Source organism: Poecilia latipinna, unplaced genomic scaffold (genome assembly GCF_001443285.1).
Source record: "Poecilia latipinna isolate Pla-1442-1.1 unplaced genomic scaffold, P_latipinna-1.0 Scaffold199, whole genome shotgun sequence".
Lineage (NCBI taxonomy): Eukaryota > Metazoa > Chordata > Actinopteri > Cyprinodontiformes > Poeciliidae > Poecilia > Poecilia latipinna.
The window spans coordinates 107,376-127,759 of record NW_015112815.1 but is presented as its reverse complement, the minus strand read 5'-3'; the positions used below and the strand labels follow the sequence as shown (position 1 = coordinate 127,759).

The following is a 20,384-nucleotide window of genomic DNA, read 5'->3' as shown; positions in this document are numbered from 1 at the left end:
TTTAAATTTGAGTTTCTTTGCTGCTTCCGTGTAAGGAACAAGTCTTAGCCTAATGGGCTATAAAAATATGACAGGGAAGTTTCTTAAGCAGTGTTTAATGTAAAACTCTCTGCTAAAAAGTTCATACTGATGAATGTGGTGCTAACATTATCTGCCCAGCTGCTGCAGCAAAATGAGGAAGATGATGTGGACCTGGAAGACGTTTTTAATACAGAAAGCAGCTCTTCGCTGAGATCACGACATTCGGAGAAAAAAAAAGGGGGAAAGTGTGCTTCAAAAACAGAGCCTATTTTTCCAATGCAGCTCTTTCTCTTTTATACCTTTCTTTTTATACCCTCTTTGCACGCCACTTCGCCCTCGTGTCTGCGTAGTTCATCAGGTTCTTTTAAAACCCAGTCGGTATTTTTATCTCATTTAGTGGAGGACTAAGTAAAGTTAGCTTGCAGAGGTTCCACAATATTTCCACAATCTGCTATACACTAATGGAAGATAATTATTATTTTTTTTTTTTGGTAGAAAATTATAAATTCAGTCATTTCCAAGACACTTTGTGTTTAAGATAAACCTGTATAAGAGGCTTTGGACCCTCCACAGTCGACTTCTAAGAGATTTTAATACTATGGTTGAACAGTTCATTCAGTCACATGAGGAGGTTTGGAGAACTTTTTAAAAAACCGTAACAGACATTGATGTCTTTGTTCCTCTTGGCTCTCAAAATGCACCAACTCCAATTAATTTCTTGTGTTGTAAAGACTCATAAAACAAACATGTAAAGAAATCTCCATCCTTGATAGATTTTTTTTTTCACTGTTAAAGTTAGCACAGTCCTCTTTTTTCTTTTTTCTTCATCACCTACATGATAAATATACTTGGCAGATTCTCTTTATAATATCTGACCCCTGACCTCGCCTCTGTCTTGTGGGCTTCCTGTGTTCACGTCTGTCAGCTTTGTGACACCAAACTCAGCAGAGAAGCCGTTTGATCTGTTTTCCATCAGACGTGAATTATTCAACAAAAAGGGCGCTGGCACTCCAAACCATGCTGGGGAGGCCAATTGCTCTGAGGCCTTTGACAGAATATGGGAAAAAAGACGTGTCAGTAGGAAAACACGACTGTTTGTCTCACAGCAGTGACTCTTTTTCATTGAAGTAAAATTGAGTCTCAAAACATGTCAAACTAGCTGGTCATTAACAAATTTTTCACTTATATTAAACACAATAAATTGTTTTTAGATGTCACTTAAAGAGTGACATGGCTGTTATGACTACTGTTATAAAATGCTAACATGAAGCATCGTTGTTAGATGCTTTGTTTATTAAAAACACCTCATTGCAGCTAGCTCTACCGCAGTGCTAATGTTGGCTTGTGCAGGAACCGGTGGAGTCACTGTTTTATCTCTGCAATTTTTTTTATATATCCTCTCCACAACTAACACCTAACTCTATTTTTTTTTAACATGGGGAACGCAGTTTTTTTTTTTCTCTCCAAGAAACTGCACCTTCACTTCAAGAGTGCAGGCGGTTTGTTTGTTAGCAACCAAAGGGTTGGTGGGTGAAACAGCCTCCCCCCTTTTTCCTATGCAAATGAGACTGTCTGGCACTTTAAAACCAACTGTGAGTTGTTCTGGGTAGCTTTTGTGTTGTCTATCGAGATTCTGGGGAAATGGTGTGAAAAAAATTGTTTCAAATTTGTTTATATATCATGTTCCCAATAGTACAACCTGCTTTACAAATGCTTTATAAATGAAGTGATTAAAAAAACCATACTTCTTCAGTCTATTTGCTTTTCTGTCCTGTGAAATAATAGAATAGAAACATCCTTTATTGTCCCTTAGTGGGGAACTCCAGGTTTATTTCTGGTGCATTTCCTAAATTTGACCCATTTCTGACTAAAAATGTTAAGATTGGCTTGACGGACATCCATCTCTGTCATAAACCATTGTCTGATCTTTTCTGCGTATAAGATATCCACAGGCTAGACGTGGCCGGCCCGTAGTTCCTCCCCCATCCCCGATCAACTCCCCTCCAGGCCACAGTGTGACCCATTCAGGCACCCAACTGGAAGCCCACAGCGCTTTCTCTCCCTCCTTCCTCCCTTCTGGAGCCGCACTGTATATGACCTCATTAAATAGATTCTGTTCCAACTGGCTTTACAGTGCAGTTTGTCTTCGGTTCTAAGACCAATTGACCCTTGCAAAACACAGTCCCGCCCCCTGACTTCCTAAATGTGACCTATTTATTGTAAGCAAGCTCATTTTAATAAAACCCATCAGTACGTGTTACAACTAAGCCATCCCCTTTGACCCCACTCGATTGTCCCCAAAGTCAGTATTCCTAGCTAATATTTGCTGTTGCATTGGTTCGATTGCTGTATATATGATTTTAGGGAGGAAAACTGATTCCTCAATCAAAACTTCATAGAAATTGTTGTTTTCTTTTGTAAACAAAAAAGAAATCATAAACTAACCTTAAAAAAAAGTTCTAGTTCATCATCAGACTGGATGGGCATAGTCAGTAGGGGCTCGCAGAAGCTTTTGAACTCTCTCACAAAATATAAATCTTAACACGTCATATTTCAGTTTAAGCTTAGTTTATTTATATGGCTCCAATTAGCGAAAGAAGTCAGCTCAAAGCACTTAGCAAGACAAGCAGATTCAGTTTATATGCAGAAAATAACCAAAACAATTCAGACGTGTGACAGATTTAGGTTCAATTAAATGCATCCCAGTTTGTTCTGAATTATTAAACACTGCAGTCAATTTTAGCTTATTATGTCAATTGGTAAACAATGTGTCTGTTTAAGGAATCCCAGCAAATGACGTCGAGTCATTGACTTTGCTGCAATTTCACCTCCTCATCAAGCAGGTCGCACAGTGGATGGCACATTGTTTTTGTTAACATTGCAATAAAGACTTCCTTTTAACAAGAAGAAAACTTCCAACGCGTGACTTGGAGTTGAATGTAAATATTTTTTCCAATAGATTTGTTTTGAAGAACATTTAAGCAATTTGACTGAAGCTTAATTGTCTTGCTTTAACAAATCATAATATGCACATTGTACTAAAATAGCCACATGAAAATGATCGAGCACGTACAAAATAAATGATGTTAGTAACGGTGCAGTGGCTTATGAGTGACGCATTGTAAGTCGATTCCTAATTATGATTCGGCTTTGTTTCCCAAACTTGCTTGTGTTAGCTCAAGATGCAGCACTGCTGAGGCTCCAGATAACAAAACTGATTCCTAATTCCCAATAAAGTTCTTTATTTTTTATTTATCACTTTGTATAAACACTCATTGGCTGATTTAGTAAGACGATATCCTCAGTATAATCTTTTTTTGAACAGTGGATTGACTTAGGAGCCACAAAATGGTGCTGCATGCGGTCGTGGGTGCAGGCGTCAGTGTGGGCTCCTCAGTGCTATTTTTGAGAGTGTGGGTTGAGATTTTGTCAATAGCGCTCCAAATTTCAGTGCTGCAGATAGTTAACGCAGCATGTAAGCCGGATATGTAGAGCACTCTGCTTTCCAAACGGGGCCTCTGAACACTTTATACCAAGCGAGATATCTGGCATTAAGTGTTAATCAATTGAAGGAAGTGGAGTAGATGTTTTATAGCTTGTAATTGTTATCACCGGTCAGTGTATACAGGAAATCAGAAACATCGTCTCCATTTGATGTCTGGACTGAGGATTCTTTGAAAAAATGTTAATGCTTAATTTGTATGTTTAAGTAAACTCTCCTTTTGTATCCAGTCATCTTGTGAGAATTTCAACAGTGTTACTTCTCCAAACTGTTTCTTTTTTTGAAGATGATCCAACATACTTAAATACACAGAACACGGATGTTACCTGACTGCTTTCTTTGCCCTTGTTCTCTGTTTCTCAGTTGGGATGAGAGCAGTTCCATCAGCAGTGGCCTGAGTGACGGCTCAGACAACCTGAGCTCTGAAGAGTTCAACACGAGTCCCACTCTCAACTCCCTCCCTACCACTCCCATTGGCTCACGCAGGAACTCAGCCATGGTGGTAAGAGACACAAACCATCTACCTGATAAAGAGCGACAAGCATTCTGCATGTGTGTTTGTGTTGGTATTGACTGAGCTGCTAATCCACTGAGAGTTACTGATCACGATCTGAGTCCTGTGTAGGAAAAAAATAAATAAATAAGAGTAAGGAAAAGGAGAACCCTGATTTAGGAGATGCAGCCCATTAAGTAGTCCACAGACACACACACCCTTAATATCTCTGGCATTTTTATTGTCCGCATTATCTGCAGCGATCGATGTTTGCTGCGACAGACACTCTGCATGACGGGCAGCGCATTTTTCCTCATGGTTCCTTTGTAGGGTGCAGCAGTCAGGAGCTGCTAAAGGCATCAAGCTCTTATGTTTAACATTTAGTCATTTTTCTTTCAAGAGCCTGTTAACTCTGATTAATGAGTAGACTTTAATCAGCGCCGATTGCTTTGTAGAAAACCCCATATGAAGCAGCTGCACAGCTTTGAAGCTTTTATTTAAGGGTTCCAAGTTTAGATTTTGCCTAGTCAGCCGGTCTAGACATTGCATTAAACTTGTGTACACTGCCACTTTGTCCCAGTGAAATGTTTCAGCTTGTTAAAAACAAATTACATGTATCAATCAAATAATGATTTTATATTTTAAGACAAAAACATATATTGGGGGGGGGCACGGCTTGTGAAATTGACATCAATTTTGCTTTTTCATACAGTTTCATACAGGCTGTTTTAGATATAGTTTAAAAGTTAAAAATCCAGAAGAAATCTATATAGTCTGATTATCTGCAGTTAGAAAGCAACAACTGTTTTCGAGATGAAATTATTGTTTTCTAATGTATAGATGCGAAGTAGCTCTGCTGTGGACAACTGTCCTGTTGTCCCCACAAAGTGGAGGATTGAAGTATTTGCTAAGACCCCTGTGGAGCGCCTTGGACCTAAACACGTGTGTGTGTTTTCTTAGACTGCCTGATTTAGGTCACACCTCCGCAGTGTGGCGAGTCTGACTAATGTGGTGCGATTTCAGAAGCAGAGAGACAGCGATAGACAGAGGGCGGTAGAAAGAGAGAGGATATCAGTGTAACCATAGCAACCGCAGCACACGGATGCAGGGAGTGCGAGTCTTTGTCTGTTCGCGTATATACCAAAGGACAGGTCTAGAGCGCAGCCGTCTGTCCACACACACACCCATGCAGGACCATCTGCACTCCTGCAGCCGGGCCAACGAGCCGAAAGAAACTCGGCGCCTCCCACCACGCCTAGGCACAGGAGTCATGGCAACCATTAGACCCTGTGGCATCATCACCATGGCAACCTTGCATCGCATCATTATGCACCCCACAAAGTCTAATACACATGGCCCCTTGTCTCCTCGTCCCCAAATCCATGCGCTGGTCTGTTTGGCCTGTTTTAATTTCCATCTCTAACATAAAACCTTTTAAGGTCAGCAGTGCGATTTCTCTCATTTCGACATGTTTGTTGACAACATACACATGTTATAGCAACTTGTATTTCCAGTCCGTCTCCGTATTTGTGCAGTGTTCCTCTCCGTATCTCTGTCTATCTCTGTGCGTTGTTGATATTTTGCTGCTTGTACAGATAGGCATCTCACAGCTTCTGCTTCAGTCATCAGTTAATGTGTTTGAGGAAATGACAGTGTTTTATCAGCAAGCTGAACATGCAGCACCAGCTCAGGGTTTTCTCTGGTAATATGACTCTGGCTGTGGGTTATGTTGTTTTCATAAAAAAAAAAAAAAAAAGGTATTTAGCAATCTGAATCCCGTGGGAATCGCGGGGTGTGTGTGTGTGTGATGTTCTAAACTGACAGACAAACCCTCTCACACACATTCAGAAACTTTCTGATGAATTGTGTAATTGGTTAACCTTTGCACACACACAAAAGCATAGACAGAAACTTGCCTGACTTGATGACGGACCTGATATTTCTTCTCCCTCATTTTTAGCATTGATGTTCTTCCGTTCTGGATTATGTTCAGACCGGACAAGGCTGTCTGGTTTCTTTGTGTAGGACAAAAGTGTTTAACAGTTTCTGTGATTTAGTGTTCATGTGTGTACGTGTCTAATGTTTTGTTGCATTGTTTCTCTTGTAGCTGTCACCCTGCACCGCATTTAGAGACGAATAAACAGAAGATGCAAAAGTATTTAGAGTACAAAGTTGACACATCACTAAATGTTTTTTTTAGCTTGATTGATTTGGATGAGTTATTCTGTTCAGGAGTCATCAAGATGAGTCAGCGAGTCTGGTTAGGGTTCACTCCTCTTTAAGTGGGACTCTAAGCCTATAAAGCGTGGTTTATCTTTTTAAAAACAGCTTGAGTAAATGTCCACCTTTTAAAGAACTTTAGATAAAATGTCTGGGATACATATCCACATATGTTACATGTTTCGAAACATATTTTGTTCATGTTTTGTTCATTTTGCACGTGAAACGTAAAAAGGAAGACGTTCGGTGCATATTCAGCACCAGGTTATGGGTCACTCTTTCAAAACGCTTTCTGTATTTTCAATTTTAATGAATGAGTGCATCCATATCTGCTATTGAGAAAAAAGTTAGTTGATGTGATCTCTCTTACTATCTAAAAAAGACATAGGTAGTCATTTTTAATTTCAAGAATACTTTAGATTTTTCATTGAAAACTTCAGTCAATTTTTTTTTTTGTAAATTAGAATGAATTTACAAAAAAATTCACTGGAGCAAAGAAAGAACATATATATTGAATTGGTTGACTGGAATATGGTTATAGTGGATCAGTTCTTTAATTTTTGTCAAAATAGAAAATGTAAATATGATCCGTTTCTTCAGTGCTGCACACCTTCTCTTTTGTGGGTGTGTGATTTAACAGTTTAGCAGGACAAAAACACACTCACAAGGAAAAGCCTAGTGAAGGTCACAAGTAAATACTGTTTTCTTGTTGCGAGATAATGCACATTCCTTTCTCAGACCTTTCTGAGGCAAGTTGCCACTATGCGTGTTTGTGTTTTGCTCTGCAGATGCGCACAGATGCAGAGAAGAGATCTCTGGTGGAAAGCGGTTTGTCTTGGGACTCTGACGACAGCAAGCCCGGTCGCAAAAGCAGCAGCTCCTTCGACACGGGAAGCTTGAAGTCTGAGTCGGCCAACAAGTGGAAAGGAGAGAAGGGTGAGCTGAAGAAACCGCAGACCATCAGTCAGGGACATGGGCTGAAGAAAGGGAGAAACCCACCTGTGGGAGTCACGTCCCCGATCACACACACCTCCCAGAGCGGCCTCAAAGTAGCAGGTGAGTTCTGGAGCAAATGGCAAAGTAAAATATACTGTTGAATTAACTTGAACAGATGGGCTGATTTCTCCAGCTTTCTGTTAATTCTCCTTTCTTTCTGGCTGTCTTACACCCACGCATTTTGCGGACACACTCCCTGTCTTTGTGAGACACATTCACCCACAGCTGCAGCCCACCCTCTGGGCCAGAAAGTGGTGCCATGTATCAAATGCCCATCACCACCCACACCCATCCTGCCAGCCAAACACACAGCAACAGTGCTTTTTTTTTTTTTTTCCGCCTTATATCCCCTACAATTCCAGCCCTATTTTTGGTGTTGCACAGAGTGAATTTTTAACTTTGAAATCAAGACTTTGGGATATGTGTCTATGCAGTCATCTGAGCTTGTGCCAGCCTTAAAAAGTTTCCCCGTTCACACGCATGAAGAACACAATGGTGGGGATTGTGCAGCTGCCTGTTAAGCACACCATCTGTGTGCTGTTTATGTACGCACACACACACAGACACACACACACACGCTCACCCAATAGATGAACAAAACAACAGGATACATTAGTAACGATGCTCTGTGCAGTTTGGATGTGCAAACAGCCGTCCCTCTGTGGGACCGTCCTGTGTTTGCGCTGCCAGCTGTTGAAATGAAAGATATGCCAAACAAGTGTGCTGGGCCAGCCTGTGATCTGTGTGTGCCAGGCTTTTATTGTTATTGGATGGGAATCTGCCAACATCGCCATTTATTTTACCCCCTACGTTTGAGACAGTAAATATTCAGAAGATGAGGCCAGATAAAAGCAGATTTTGTTTTTTTTTTTTGCTCACCAGAAAAAGAAAAAAAAAAAAAGTAACTTGCAGAAGTTTGCAAATTTACCACCATGAGAAAATGAGACGAATCAAAATAGTGTATTCACGGCACAGTTTATGACTGAGGTTTGGCAAAAGTCTTTGTTTCTGTCTGCCATTGATTTGTAAATGTCTTTATCATTACTGAAGAAATGTTAAACAAAAGGGGGGAAAAACTTAGATAATACAAGTTTAGAGTAAATAAAAATACACTTTGCTAGAGATGTTCTTCTTTCAGCTAAATATACATTGATAATTTCACATAGAGAGAGACTTTAAAGCATACTTTGCTTTTGTACTCTGAGAAATGAATGTTGTCAATAAACATATTCATATATTTATATAGATATTTTTGATTAATGTGTGGGTCATGAACAGCTTTATAAGTTCAATAATTCCTGATGAACTCTAAAGCTTCAGCTCTGTCTTCTACTTTGCTAACCAGACTGCAGACTTGCAGGAATCGGTCATATCAGTGCTCAGCTGCTCAACACGAGCCTGAACAATGCTTGTTAAAAACCCTTCAGATAAATGCAGTCTTGTAAAACAGCTCATTAACAATCACGGCAAAGTTTGGAGAAGAGGCCAGCTGTGTTGTTAATAGCAGGATTAGATCTGAATGAGGGTGACGGTTTTGAGTGAAAGACAAGTTAAATATATCGTCACAATATGGCCTGTAAACTCTTTAAAATTGTAGCTTTCTATGTTGAGTCAGTTTGCTTAAAGGTTCAAAATGTCAGTGTTGTGGATGTCGTAAAGAGTCTGGAATACATATGTAACACAGGCCTTTTCTGTCGGGCCATGTAGTAATTCAGGGTCTCTTCTGCTTGAGTCATATAGTTGGGGTGTCTGTGAATCAACCGTCTTTGTGCTGAAGCTAATACATACGCCCGGGCTCCGTCTGTGTATTTCACTGCAACTAGTGTGTTCCTTCATTTCAAATGTTCTTGGAACAAGTCGCTTTGTGGTTGCACAATGGATTTAGTTTATGACTTGACACATAAACCCAATTTTCCCATTTACATTAGAACTCCAGGAGTAATCTCTTGTCAGTGTCATTATCTGAACACGGGGAACTGTGAGTTTGTGTTGGGATGGGGTGGGGGGTGTGAAAGCTGTTCAAATATGTGTGTATGTGTGTGTGTGTGTGTGTGTGTGTGTCTTTTGTGGGTTTCTAAATACTTTTAAATAACTCCAGATGTCCACAGGCTGCATGCTGGCGGGCCTCGTGCAACAGCACTTCTTCGACTCTGTTAACGACTGGTTTATAAACCTCACATAATGACTCCCATTAGATACGAATCATGAGTGTAAGGAGTAAGGACTTTGTGTGGGTGGTGGATACAGAGGAGCCTTCCTGTGTTAAATAGATTATTTTTCTCTTTAATCTCCAAGCAAATCCAATTAATCTGTATGTTGAGAAATGTGAGAAAAGGTATCAAAATCTCCTTCCTTTTACCTGGTTTTTATCACCAAAGGACTTCTCAAGTATAGGATTTTAAGTTAAACTGAGGTTTTTTGTTGTTTTTTTTTTTTTTTTCCATACAGACGAGTTACTTTTCCATGCCATGCTGCTCATGTACATCCCAGCACTCCGCAGCTGGGACATTTAGAAATGAACTTACTGGAAAGCTCAAACACTTACTGGAAACTGACAACTATTTTAGGTCATCATGATGGAAAAGAGGAGTAACGTTGTGATAACAGTGTGTGTGGCTGTAGCCTGGCCAGCTAGCTAAAGTTCTGCTGAAACAGGGATTCGGTTTTATCAGCAGATAGTCAGACCTTTTAGGGCTTCAGATTAGATATCATGTCCTTTTGTAGAGCGGTTAGTCTCAGTCTTCACACCCAACCTTCTTGATTCTGTTGAAAGTCATCGCTGTTGTTTTTCCAACCGTAGGTTCTGTGAAGTCAGATGGGAAGCCCCTGGACAAATCCCGGCTAGCAGTGAAGGCTTCGGGACTTCAGCGCTCGTCCTCTGATGCGGGTAAAGACCATCGAAATGGCACTGGAAGCGGTGAGCAGCGAAAACCCCCATCTGGCCTGGTCAGGCCTTCAGCTGGTGGGAATTTCGGCTTCAAGAAGACCCCCACGTCTACCAGCAGCACTGCAAACAATCCCAGCACACCCACTGTTGGGAATTCAGGCGTCAGCTCCTTGCCCAGCGGCTCGGCAGCTGTGGGGAAGATTCCCAAAACATCTGGTATTCCCGTTAAGCCATGTACAGGTGGTGGAGGACGTAAGACAAGTCTGGATGTTTCAAACAGTGACCAAAGTGGCTTTCTGTCTTCAAATGCCAGAACCTCTCTTCAGTACCGCTCCCTGCCTCGTCCTGCGAAGACCAGCACCCTGACGCTGACCCGGCCGAGCTCAGCTCGCCCAATGAGCACCACCATGGACACTAGCTCTGGGCTAACAAAGCCTTCAACAACATCGCCGCAGGGCTCTAAGCTCAAGGAACCCGGCTCAGGACTAAGTTCTGGTAAGACTGGAGGACGTGGAATTCCCAGTCCCAGTCCTGTCAACCAAACTGACAGAGAAAAGGAGAAAGAGAGAGCCAAAGCTAAAGCAGTAGTGTCAGACTCTGAGTGTGGAAATGGGCCTTTGAAGGGCAATCCTGCTCAGACCCCTTCAGAGAATGGAGGGAAGCTTCATGGGCTCAGACCGCCCAGCAGTATCAAGGGCGTGGATCTGTCTTCACCCAACACCCAGAGGTATTCATACTCCTGTGCTCTGATTTACTCATCCATTTTTACATGCACTTTAGCAAATCGTTACGTAATTGCTGCAACATTCTCATTGTCTTTTCCATCAGGTTGTCTGGGGTACGCAGTCTGGCAAAGCCTCCATCCATTTCCCAACTCGACAAGCTGAACTCCAATAGTCTGGACATAGATGTTCAGGACGGTCTTCCTCCAAAGATCCCTCCCTACTCTAAGCTCCAAGAACGTTCAAGCTCCCCAGGAATGTCAACGAGCCCCTGTCTGACCCCCAGCCCCGCACCTATACTAAATGTGAACTCCTCAGCCTGCTTTTCCGGCTCCGGCATTGGCCTGGGACCGAGGCAGGTCACTTCTCTCGGTGTTGGCGGGAGTGAAGGCAGCACCTCTCCCCTGCTCTACCCTCGCACATCAGGACTACATCGCAGTTTGGAGAGTCTGCCCTTACAGATGAGTCTGGCTCCAGAACCCCAGGAGATCGATAAAGAGAGGGTGAGGGGCACCTTCGGGAGAAGCACCAACGCCTTAGAGTCTCAAGACAAAGACCGAGAAGTGGACAGAGACCCTCCTTTCAGCTGGAGCTCTGGGAGTAAAGCCTCAATCACACTCAAAGACAGGTCAGTCAACTCCTGCTGAAATATAATCAGTAGATTTGTCATATTCTGTTTTACCTCAAAAAGACTTAATAAAAGAAAAACCCCGGCAATCTAGCCCCACCTTCTGGTCAGTTCTGGAAGTGATAGACAAAGGACTCCTATATTCTCAAACTTCATGTTCAAACGTCCAAATCATATTTCTGGGTGATGTTAAGAGCCAATGAATAAACAAATCCCTTTTTTTAAAACTATTAAACTGGTTTAGTATAGAAGGCAAAATAATTGACCCTTGAGATGCACAATTGTTTTACTGAGAGCCTAATTTTTGAATATAAAACATGAGGAATTTTAACTGAAACATGATTGACTAATGGGTCTTTTTTTTTTTACACAAAGATAAATAAATAAATTCAATGTGAAGTTCAAACTGTGGTAAGACTTACAGAAAATAATCAGTTACAATCTGTAGCAACCTACTGTGAAGAGTTGTGACCACTCCTGTAAGCCAGTGTCCCACAAAGCCCTTTTACTGTGAACGTTGGTGTAAACTGTACACTCTCACCCAGATTGTTGGGAAACTCAAGAGCTGTTTGATCAAATCCACTGGTTATACAATTTCACATTTTTACAATTCCATTTATATTTTCTGTGCCACAGACTGGATGGACTACACATTGGATCCAGAGTTTAGACTTTGACACTTGTTGATTTAGGATCTTGTAGAGTGCAACTTGAACCACAGGAAATTCAAATGTTCCCATTAACAAATTAAGCAGACAGATGGCTAGATCAATGTCCTGTTCATGTAGACGCAGGTGTGAAACTGTGGCAACTGCAAAACACTAGGACGTTTTTATACCTGTATGTCTTAAGCATGTCCCAATTTGAATTTGAAAATTAACTTTGAAAATGGCTTTTGTTGTTAATCCACTGTTTTGTTTTGTTTTTTGGTCAAAAGAGAAAATAATAATGAGCAAGGTGCTTAAATATTAGTGAATTTTATTTATTGTTTTTATTTTATTTGTTATTTTTAATTGCCATGGAGTCATTTTTGTCTTCTTCATTTGGATTAGTATTAACTGTGGAAACCGTTGACATTTTTAAATGAAAAGCCGTAAAAACAAGTAAATTTAACCTGCTACGCACATGTACACATTAACGAGCTGCTGAGACGTTATTACCACAGGCCTGTTATCAGTGCTAAACCAGCAGCTCTGATTGTAGTCATAATTACTGGCTGCCACAAGCTGCCTGCCAGTCGTATTTCGCCTCTTTGTGCCTGTTCCTGAGAGCTCAATAAGTCCCTGCACTGGTGCTCGCATAACGACTTTCTTTCATTTCCACAGTTCCCAGAGAGACAGAAACACACTGCCAAAGAAAGGTTTAAGGTATGTGAGTTCACACACAGAGTTATTCTCTTGAACCCACAGCTTGGTTTATCCCTGTGTTCAGGATCTATACGGACTCTATGGTACAGGCTACTTTATTACTCAGGAGATACCCAATGCTGTTGTGTGGGTGTTTGTAGCCACGCCTTGGTGTGGCTGTGCTGACAGGCGATTAGACAATCAAAACAGTGAACTGCACCAGTGTGTCTTCCATCCTGAGCGAAATGTTTTGTGTCTCGAAACGTTTTTATTAAACATTGATTTCCCATAAATGGGGGCATGGGAGTTATTCTTGTAGCCATTTCTTAAACTATTTCTTGTTGTTCTGATTTGAACTGCTATTAATACAAATGTGCCTCTGTGTCACATGGTATAATAAGCAATTGTTTCTGAATTTGCAGTCTCCCTCCCCCTTAAAAAATGCACATAAATTATAGGTTGGCTTTAACTGGAAAAAAACAAAACAAAAACAAAAACAAAAAAAAAAACAGTCTTTTGGTGCAGATTATGCTACTACATCAAAAAGTCAGGTTTATTTTAAAGCTTTATCCATATCCTGTTTAGTGGGTTGTAAGGCATCAATTTTGACCATTAAGCACAAAAGAAATTTCATTTGATTCCCAAAAAATGTCATTTTGAAGCTCCAAGCCTTCTCTATCAGTTTTGGGTGGCTGACTTTTTCCGCTCTCGTTTCAGTTTCAGTGGACCCTCTCAGCCCGAGGAGGAAGCAAAAGAGAAAGGAGAGAGGAGACACTCGCATACCGTCCTCAGTATGACGGACTCCCTCACCCTCCCACTGCTGTCCTCACCCACCTCCCTGCCCCGCGCCTTGAAGACCAGTATGGGTCTGTATCAAAACACCAGCTAATATTTTGCACCATCTAGCAGGAGCTCCGCGTTATTTTTGACGAATATTTTTTCTATATCTCTGCTGTCACAACAGTGTCCAGCCCCGTAGGCGGACCCAACAGGATGACCCGGTCCAACAGCATCCCGACACAAGACGCCTCCATGGAGCTCTACAGCGCGTCGCCGCTGGGCAGCACCATGTCCCTGGCCGAACGTCCGCGCAGCATGGGGATGGTTCGCTCTGGATCCTTCAGGGACAGGGAGCCCAATGATGAAGGTGAAGCACTAGATTACTTTTGCGGTTTATTTATCAACGTAATCTACGTGCAGCATTTTCTTAACTTTGTCTCTCTTCACGTTCACTTCCCAGTTCATGGGTCTGTTCTCTCCCTGGCCTCAAACGCCTCGTCGAGCTACTCTTCGGTGAGTGTGGGCAGCGTGCAGAATCAGGTAGATACAGATTAGTTTTTTTGGGGTATGAATGTTGGTTTGGAAGGTGGAGGAAGTTATGCTTTTTTTTTTTTTTTTTTCTTGCTTCATGCTTTAAACAGCGCACACCTGAGATAATGATCAGTACCTTATTTAGTCTCCTATGCTTTCCTTTCCTCTCCACTTCTCTCCTACCCCTGCTGTCCTCTGTAACTTCTTGACTTTGATTCCCTCCTTCCCGAGGCTGAGGAAAGGATTCAGGGGGAGGTGAGTGTTTTCTTCACAGCCTAGTCACGCTCGCTGTCTCATCTCCTTTTTCCCCTTTCATCCATCAATCCCATCCTTGTCGTTTTTGAGTAAACAAGTCGCCTCATCATTCTTTGGTCACCATCTTTTCATTTATTGAGTAATATGTCAGACACTCTTAAAGTGATGCTTTAAATCATATAATTTAAGATCTGTTTTAATTTTTTTTTTCAACACAGCAAATCCGCATGTTAAGGAGAGAGCTGGAGTCATCGCAGGAGAAGGTTTCCAATCTGACCACACAGCTAACAGCGAATGTATGTATCATGTCTGTTACCGTCTGCCGCATAACTTTCTAGCCTTGTTTTACAAAAAAAAAGCATTTTTAGTATCTTCTTCTCTGACATTTGGTAACTGGTTCCTTCTGCCTAATGTCAGTCAGCGCTCCGGCAGACATTTAGGCATAGCTTTGTACAAAACACGAGTCATCTACGCCTTCCTTTGAGATATGTACAGACCTTGTTAAAACCAGAACAAATGCTCCAAACGCAGAATTTTGGTGAGCTGGATAAATGAGATGACTCGTTTTATTATTTTCGCTAGGCTTGCGTTACAGAGCAGAACATAATTTTCTCTCCTCTCTTAGGCCATAAAGGAAGAGATTGGAAAAGAGGTGGATATTGCAAAATGGCGTCCCGTTCAACCTTTGTGTCCTTTAGCGATTTAAAGGAGAGCAATCTAGCTGAACAATGTCTAAATTATGTTCTGCAGTTTTAGACTTAAAAATGAACGCTGTGCACATATCCTCTCTGAGACAACTACTTAGAAACTTTATTTTAAGATTTTCATCTTTTGTGAACAGGCAAACCTAGTGGCTGCCTTCGAGCAAAGCCTGGCCCTGATGACAGCTCGGCTGCAGAGTCTGTCGATAAGCCACGAACAAAAGGTACCATTCCAGCTGCACTTTCAAACTCAAACACACACAAAACAGATTCCAACACCACACTTATCTAAAGAGCAGCGAGCTTAACGAGCCAACGCTCCGTGAGGCGACTTTGATCACAGCCTGCAGCAGGAGCTAAATGTGGATTAGAGGTCGGGCAATCGGGAACAAATAGTGTGGAAGAAAGATGTGGAAAACGAATAAAAAACCCCCACTTTTTAAGTTGAACAGACAAGCATGCATGTGCACCTGCAGCTCCGGCCCTTCACTCCTGTGTCTAGTTTGGGTTTAAATGAACTCGTCACCGCCTGAGGCTGTGTTTGATATAAGGGCATGCATGAGGAGTCTCTCGGAGATCATCACGCCTTGCTGCTTCTTCTGAAAGTCCGGTCTGTACCGGACCAGAAAAGTCTTTGTTGTAAGTGCCAGTGCAGTGACCTGTGCAGATCAGCATGGAGCTCAGCACCGTCTAACCTTGAGATGGGCCGGGTGGCTCCACTGAGAGCAAAGGGGCCATCAGCTTTAGAAGAAAACAAGCAGAGCAGAAACACTCAGTTCATCTGGAGCCTCTGTCTTATTACTGAAACCTTTGGGGAAGATTACACACAGTCTCATCATGGCTGTCTGACTTTATTTCAGTGTCAATGTAAGCATCGTTTACATCAGCACATTAAACTACCTCTCTGAATTTAAACAACAGAAGTTGCACCAAAATGCTGCAATGTTGGGACCAAACTAAATGTAATATTTAGTAATATTCAGTACTTTGCAAAATGAAAAAAAAAAAAAAAAAAAATAGCGAGAAATCAGTTGGACCAAATAAAACTTTAAAGTTTTTCCAGGTCTTCAGCATAGCTCCACTGATTTGGCGCTTTGTCATTCAGAACACAGATAAAACAAAAATCTGTTGGTGTTTGACTCCTGCACATTCAGACAACTTCGTCAATCCTCGTTGGTAATTTAATTACAGTCCACAATTTAATACATTCACCCCTAACATGTATCCACTAACCAAGACTGGAAACTAATTTTGTCCTATGAAATATTTGTGCAGGACTCGGAGCTGGTGGAGCTGCGGGAGACGATCGAAGCCCTGAAGACCAGGAATGAAGAAGCGCAGGCCGTCATCCATGGAGCCTTAAACAACCAAGATAACATGAAAGGTTTGTACATCAACCAGGCAGTCGCTCCATGCATGCCTTTCTCCCTCCTCCGCTTCCTCCTCAAAACTGTTGTGACTAACTTGAAGCTTCCTTTCTTTCAGACCTTCGCATCCGACGTCAGAACTCATGTGAGAGCATCTCCAGTCTGAACAGCTTGACCAGCATGTCGAGCGTGGGCAGCTTGAAAGATCAAGACGCAAAGAAGAAGAAGAAGAAGAGCTGGGTAAGGAGTGGGACTTCAAAAGCTGTGTTTTTTTTTTTTTTTTTTTTTTTTTTTTAACTCACAGCTTGTTTTATTTATTTTTTTGGTGAACTTCATCCTCAAAAAAATAAAATAAAAAATGAAAATAAATGACTGAGCAGCATGGTTGACCACTGTCTCCCTCCTTTGTGTTGTGTTATTTGGCCCTTTCAGGTTTTTGAGGTAAGTGTCGTCACCGCGTAATCATACAAACTCCTATAATTTCCGTCCACACAGCATGATGGGTCGTCTGAACTACAGTTCCTTCATCTCTGCTGATTGACTTGCTGCTCTGCAGATCAATGCTCCGGCCCTGATCTTCAACTGTTTCATTAAATCGATGGTTATGAATCAGTCGTGAGAGGCAAGCAGCAGACATGATGTGCATTTAAAATAATTAACCACCGCTCAGTTGACTGTCATTATATGTGCTTAAGTGTGTTTCTCCTCATTTACGTGATTAACTTGAGTCGTATTCTTCGGAATAAATGTGAGAAGTTATTAATTTGATCAACATGGAAATTATGTCTAGTTACTCAGCAGTTTGCTTATAAAATTAAGCAAAAAAAAATTTAAGGGAATAGTTTGTCATTTTAGAGAAATGGGTTTCTTTTTGAATTTATTTAAGACGCTCAGAGCAGTTAATCAAATCAATCCATTGTCTGTTTTATAATTAAAAGAGTAAAAAATACAGTATCTGTTTGAGAACCGAACGCTGTGGTGGAGTGTAATTGCCAATTGTCCTTATTCAAAAATTTCCACAGATTTTCTTTGTTTTAGATTCCTTCTTTCAAAATAATAATAAAAAAATATATATAATCTGATTAATTGCAATTTTTAAACCAGTGGCACACACAATCCTTTACAGTCAAACATATTCCTTTGGTGTTTGAAAGTATATAATATATTGGAAAACTTCATCAACTTTGTACGTAATGTATAGTAATAACAGGTAATTAAGCAGCACAATCAGCAAATCCCACAGTTTTATCCCATTTTCAACTGAAAGGTGTTTAGATCATTTAAATTTACATCATTAAAACAAGGCTTAAATGTTGCAGGGATGGCAGTGAAGTAGAAACATTGTTGGACATTTCGAGTACCACAAAAGAAGATGGAGTTTCTGTCACAGCCATTCCTTATTGTTGTGTCTTTTAAGTCATCTGAAAAAGTTTGTGGAAGTCTGGCTTTAGCTGCTAATCACATTTTGCATTCTACGACAGATGTGTGGGACTGTGATGTCTACCATCACATTATTTACCGACGAAGGTATTTTGTGCTGTGAGAGTGAAACACAGCTGTGTGACTGTGGTATTAGGAGTAAGATTTGTAGAATTCCTTATTTTCAGCTATGTTTTATGTTCTTCACATAAAAATAGATTAAATTTAAAAAAACGAAAATCCCAAACTGTTGCAAACTATTATATTTCTACAAATTGAAATCATTGATTATATTTGACTTAAGTACAGGCTCATAATATGACATCCAACTCAACGTCATTTGGCTCCATGTGGAAAACACATTTGAACTTTGTTAAACAGAAGCTTGAAATTCTATTTACAGGTAATCTGGTAATTATTTTGTGAATGTTTACTGCCCCCTACTGTTTCCCCCGAAACGCATACAGTTACACAACATTTAAAAACGAAGGTGTTAACAAATTGAAAATGCAAGCACAACTGAGTTTGGTAACTTTACTCACTGTTCTTCTTTAACTTGAGGATTTTTTTTCTAAAAAAAAATATATATTTCTAAATATAGATAAGGCCAATGGAAATATATTAATGTCTGGGTTACATGCAGTACATGTGGGGTTTCCCACTGCAGCATCTGAAAAATGACAAACTTGCCCCTTAATGTGAAGCATGTCTGTATTTATTTAACTCTTAACTCTTTTTCAATCCCCAGAGTTATTAAATGTCGTTTCCTGTCTGATTGACTTTCTGCGTTTGCTTCCATGTGTCTGTGCAGCTGAGGAGCTCCTTCAACAAGGCTTTCAGTATCAAAAAAGGCTCCAAAACCTACTCAGACATCGAGGAAATCGCCACCCCCGACTCCTCAGCTCCCAACTCGCCGAAGATGGCTCACGAGGGAGGAGAAGTGGGCGAGGACCTGCCTTCGTCGCTGAAAATGTCAGCATCCGCCACGTCTTCCATGTAAGTACGCACACGGGTTTGAAGCAGTTTTAAAAAATGCCTTTGTGGGTTTCTGGTTGTGATGTTTCTCTGGTTATTTTGTAGGATCATGGAAACAGTGGAAGAGGGGGACAATGGTGAAAAAGCGGTATCAGAGTTACGGTCTGAACTCTGGGAGAAAGAGAGGAAGCTGACAGACATCCGTCTGGAGGCCTTAAGCTCTGCCCATCAGCTGGAGCAGCTCCGAGAGGCCATGAACAACATGCAGGTTTGCGTTTCAGGAATTCTGCTGGTTGATTTTGTTGTTTTTTTTCTGTATGGTTTGAAGCTAAAACTTAATCTATTTGTGCTCTAGTCCACCGTGGACAACCTAAAGGCAGAAAACGACCACTTGAAAACAGGAAGTAATCTCCCTGTCTCCGGCCCGGGTCCCACCTCCTCCACCTCTCAGCCATCGGGGCTGGCTTCTCTCCTGGGGCCTTCTGGGAATCCGCCGATGAGCATGTCCCTCACCAAGTCCTTCAGCCTAAGCTTAAATGATTGTAAAGCTCCAGGTAAAGAACAAAAAAGAAACCCCAGTCAACATTCAGCTCTTGCAATTTCTTTGATAATTTAATATAACTGTTTGCTTCTTTCTTTCAGAAGTGTCTTCTTGTGACTTGCTAAGTACGTCGTCTCAGCATGAAGAGGTCTGCGCAAAAGTCCTGGTTCGCACCGGAGACCAAGTGGAGGTAAATTCATAAAAACCCTTCCAACGGCAACAAACACAGATATTATCGGGGTTTTTATTCCAGAGCAATCTGTGCGCTCTTCTGCATCCTCAGGACAGGAAGCAGCTGCAGGAGTTCTGCCTGGGCTCAGTGACAATCAGCCAACGAACTGACTGGACCTGCCTCGACTCCCTCGTTGCTAAGACCTTTCAAGTGAGTCTAAATTTAGCATTTTGCTCGATATTCAACCAAAGGGTTTTGCTCTAAATAATGTAGCTGAGTATTAATGGTGACATTCTTTTCTTTTATTGCTCAGGACTACTTGAGTCAAGTGGACCCGACAGGAAGCCTGGGTTTGACCTGCGACTCTCTGCACATGTACCAGCTGAACCAAGGAGTGCAGAGGACAATAGGGGGGGACAGGCCTCAGGTCTTGCCCCATCAATGCCTCGGCAGTGGCCCAGTTCAAATTTTTGCAACCTTGAAAGGTGAGCAGTACATGTTCTGTGGTTGATTTTTTTTTTTTTTTTTTTATATATATATATCTACAAAGACAATTTAAGAATAATTATAATGGCTGACAACAGGGCTAAAACAACTGGTTGGTTTAATTGTGATGAATGAATTATTAAACATAATCGTCAACTGATTTAGTAGTTTATTAATTGTTTAGTTTACTGACTAATTGCAATAAGAACAAAATATTCAGTAACAGCAGTAATTAAGTCAAAACTGTGGAAAAAAATATATACATATTTTATTTGAAAAAAAAAAAATAATAATAATTGTCTGTAAATGTATTCTACCCAGAACTTCTCCAGTGGCATAGTT

General features: G+C 41.2%; 1 protein-coding gene across 15 annotated transcripts in view; it reads left to right on the top strand.

The window, feature by feature from the left end:
- nav1a (neuron navigator 1a) overlaps nt 1–20,384 on the top strand; it is a 95,239-nt gene that overhangs the window by 71,337 nt on the left and 3,518 nt on the right. For 7 of the 15 annotated variants that reach the window (XM_015031120.1, XM_015031116.1, XM_015031119.1 and 4 more), the window contains 20 exons: nt 3,887–4,025; nt 7,025–7,292; nt 10,033–10,846; nt 10,948–11,469; nt 12,795–12,836; nt 13,533–13,681; nt 13,780–13,962; nt 14,056–14,135; nt 14,358–14,381; nt 14,600–14,677; nt 15,223–15,306; nt 16,358–16,466; nt 16,568–16,689; nt 16,882–16,890; nt 18,680–18,864; nt 18,949–19,111; nt 19,199–19,397; nt 19,486–19,574; nt 19,668–19,766; nt 19,870–20,041. In XM_015031120.1, the coding sequence (XP_014886606.1) occupies nt 3,887–4,025; nt 7,025–7,292; nt 10,033–10,846; nt 10,948–11,469; nt 12,795–12,836; nt 13,533–13,681; nt 13,780–13,962; nt 14,056–14,135; nt 14,358–14,381; nt 14,600–14,677; nt 15,223–15,306; nt 16,358–16,466; nt 16,568–16,689; nt 16,882–16,890; nt 18,680–18,864; nt 18,949–19,111; nt 19,199–19,397; nt 19,486–19,574; nt 19,668–19,766; nt 19,870–20,041 (3,530 nt within the window). The remainder of the gene's footprint in view (nt 1–3,886; nt 4,026–7,024; nt 7,293–10,032; nt 10,847–10,947; nt 11,470–12,794; nt 12,837–13,532; nt 13,682–13,779; nt 13,963–14,055; nt 14,136–14,357; nt 14,382–14,599; nt 14,678–15,222; nt 15,307–16,357; nt 16,467–16,567; nt 16,690–16,881; nt 16,891–18,679; nt 18,865–18,948; nt 19,112–19,198; nt 19,398–19,485; nt 19,575–19,667; nt 19,767–19,869; nt 20,042–20,384) is intronic. The other 8 variants (XM_015031131.1, XM_015031124.1, XM_015031132.1 and 5 more) reach the window with 6 other exon arrangements.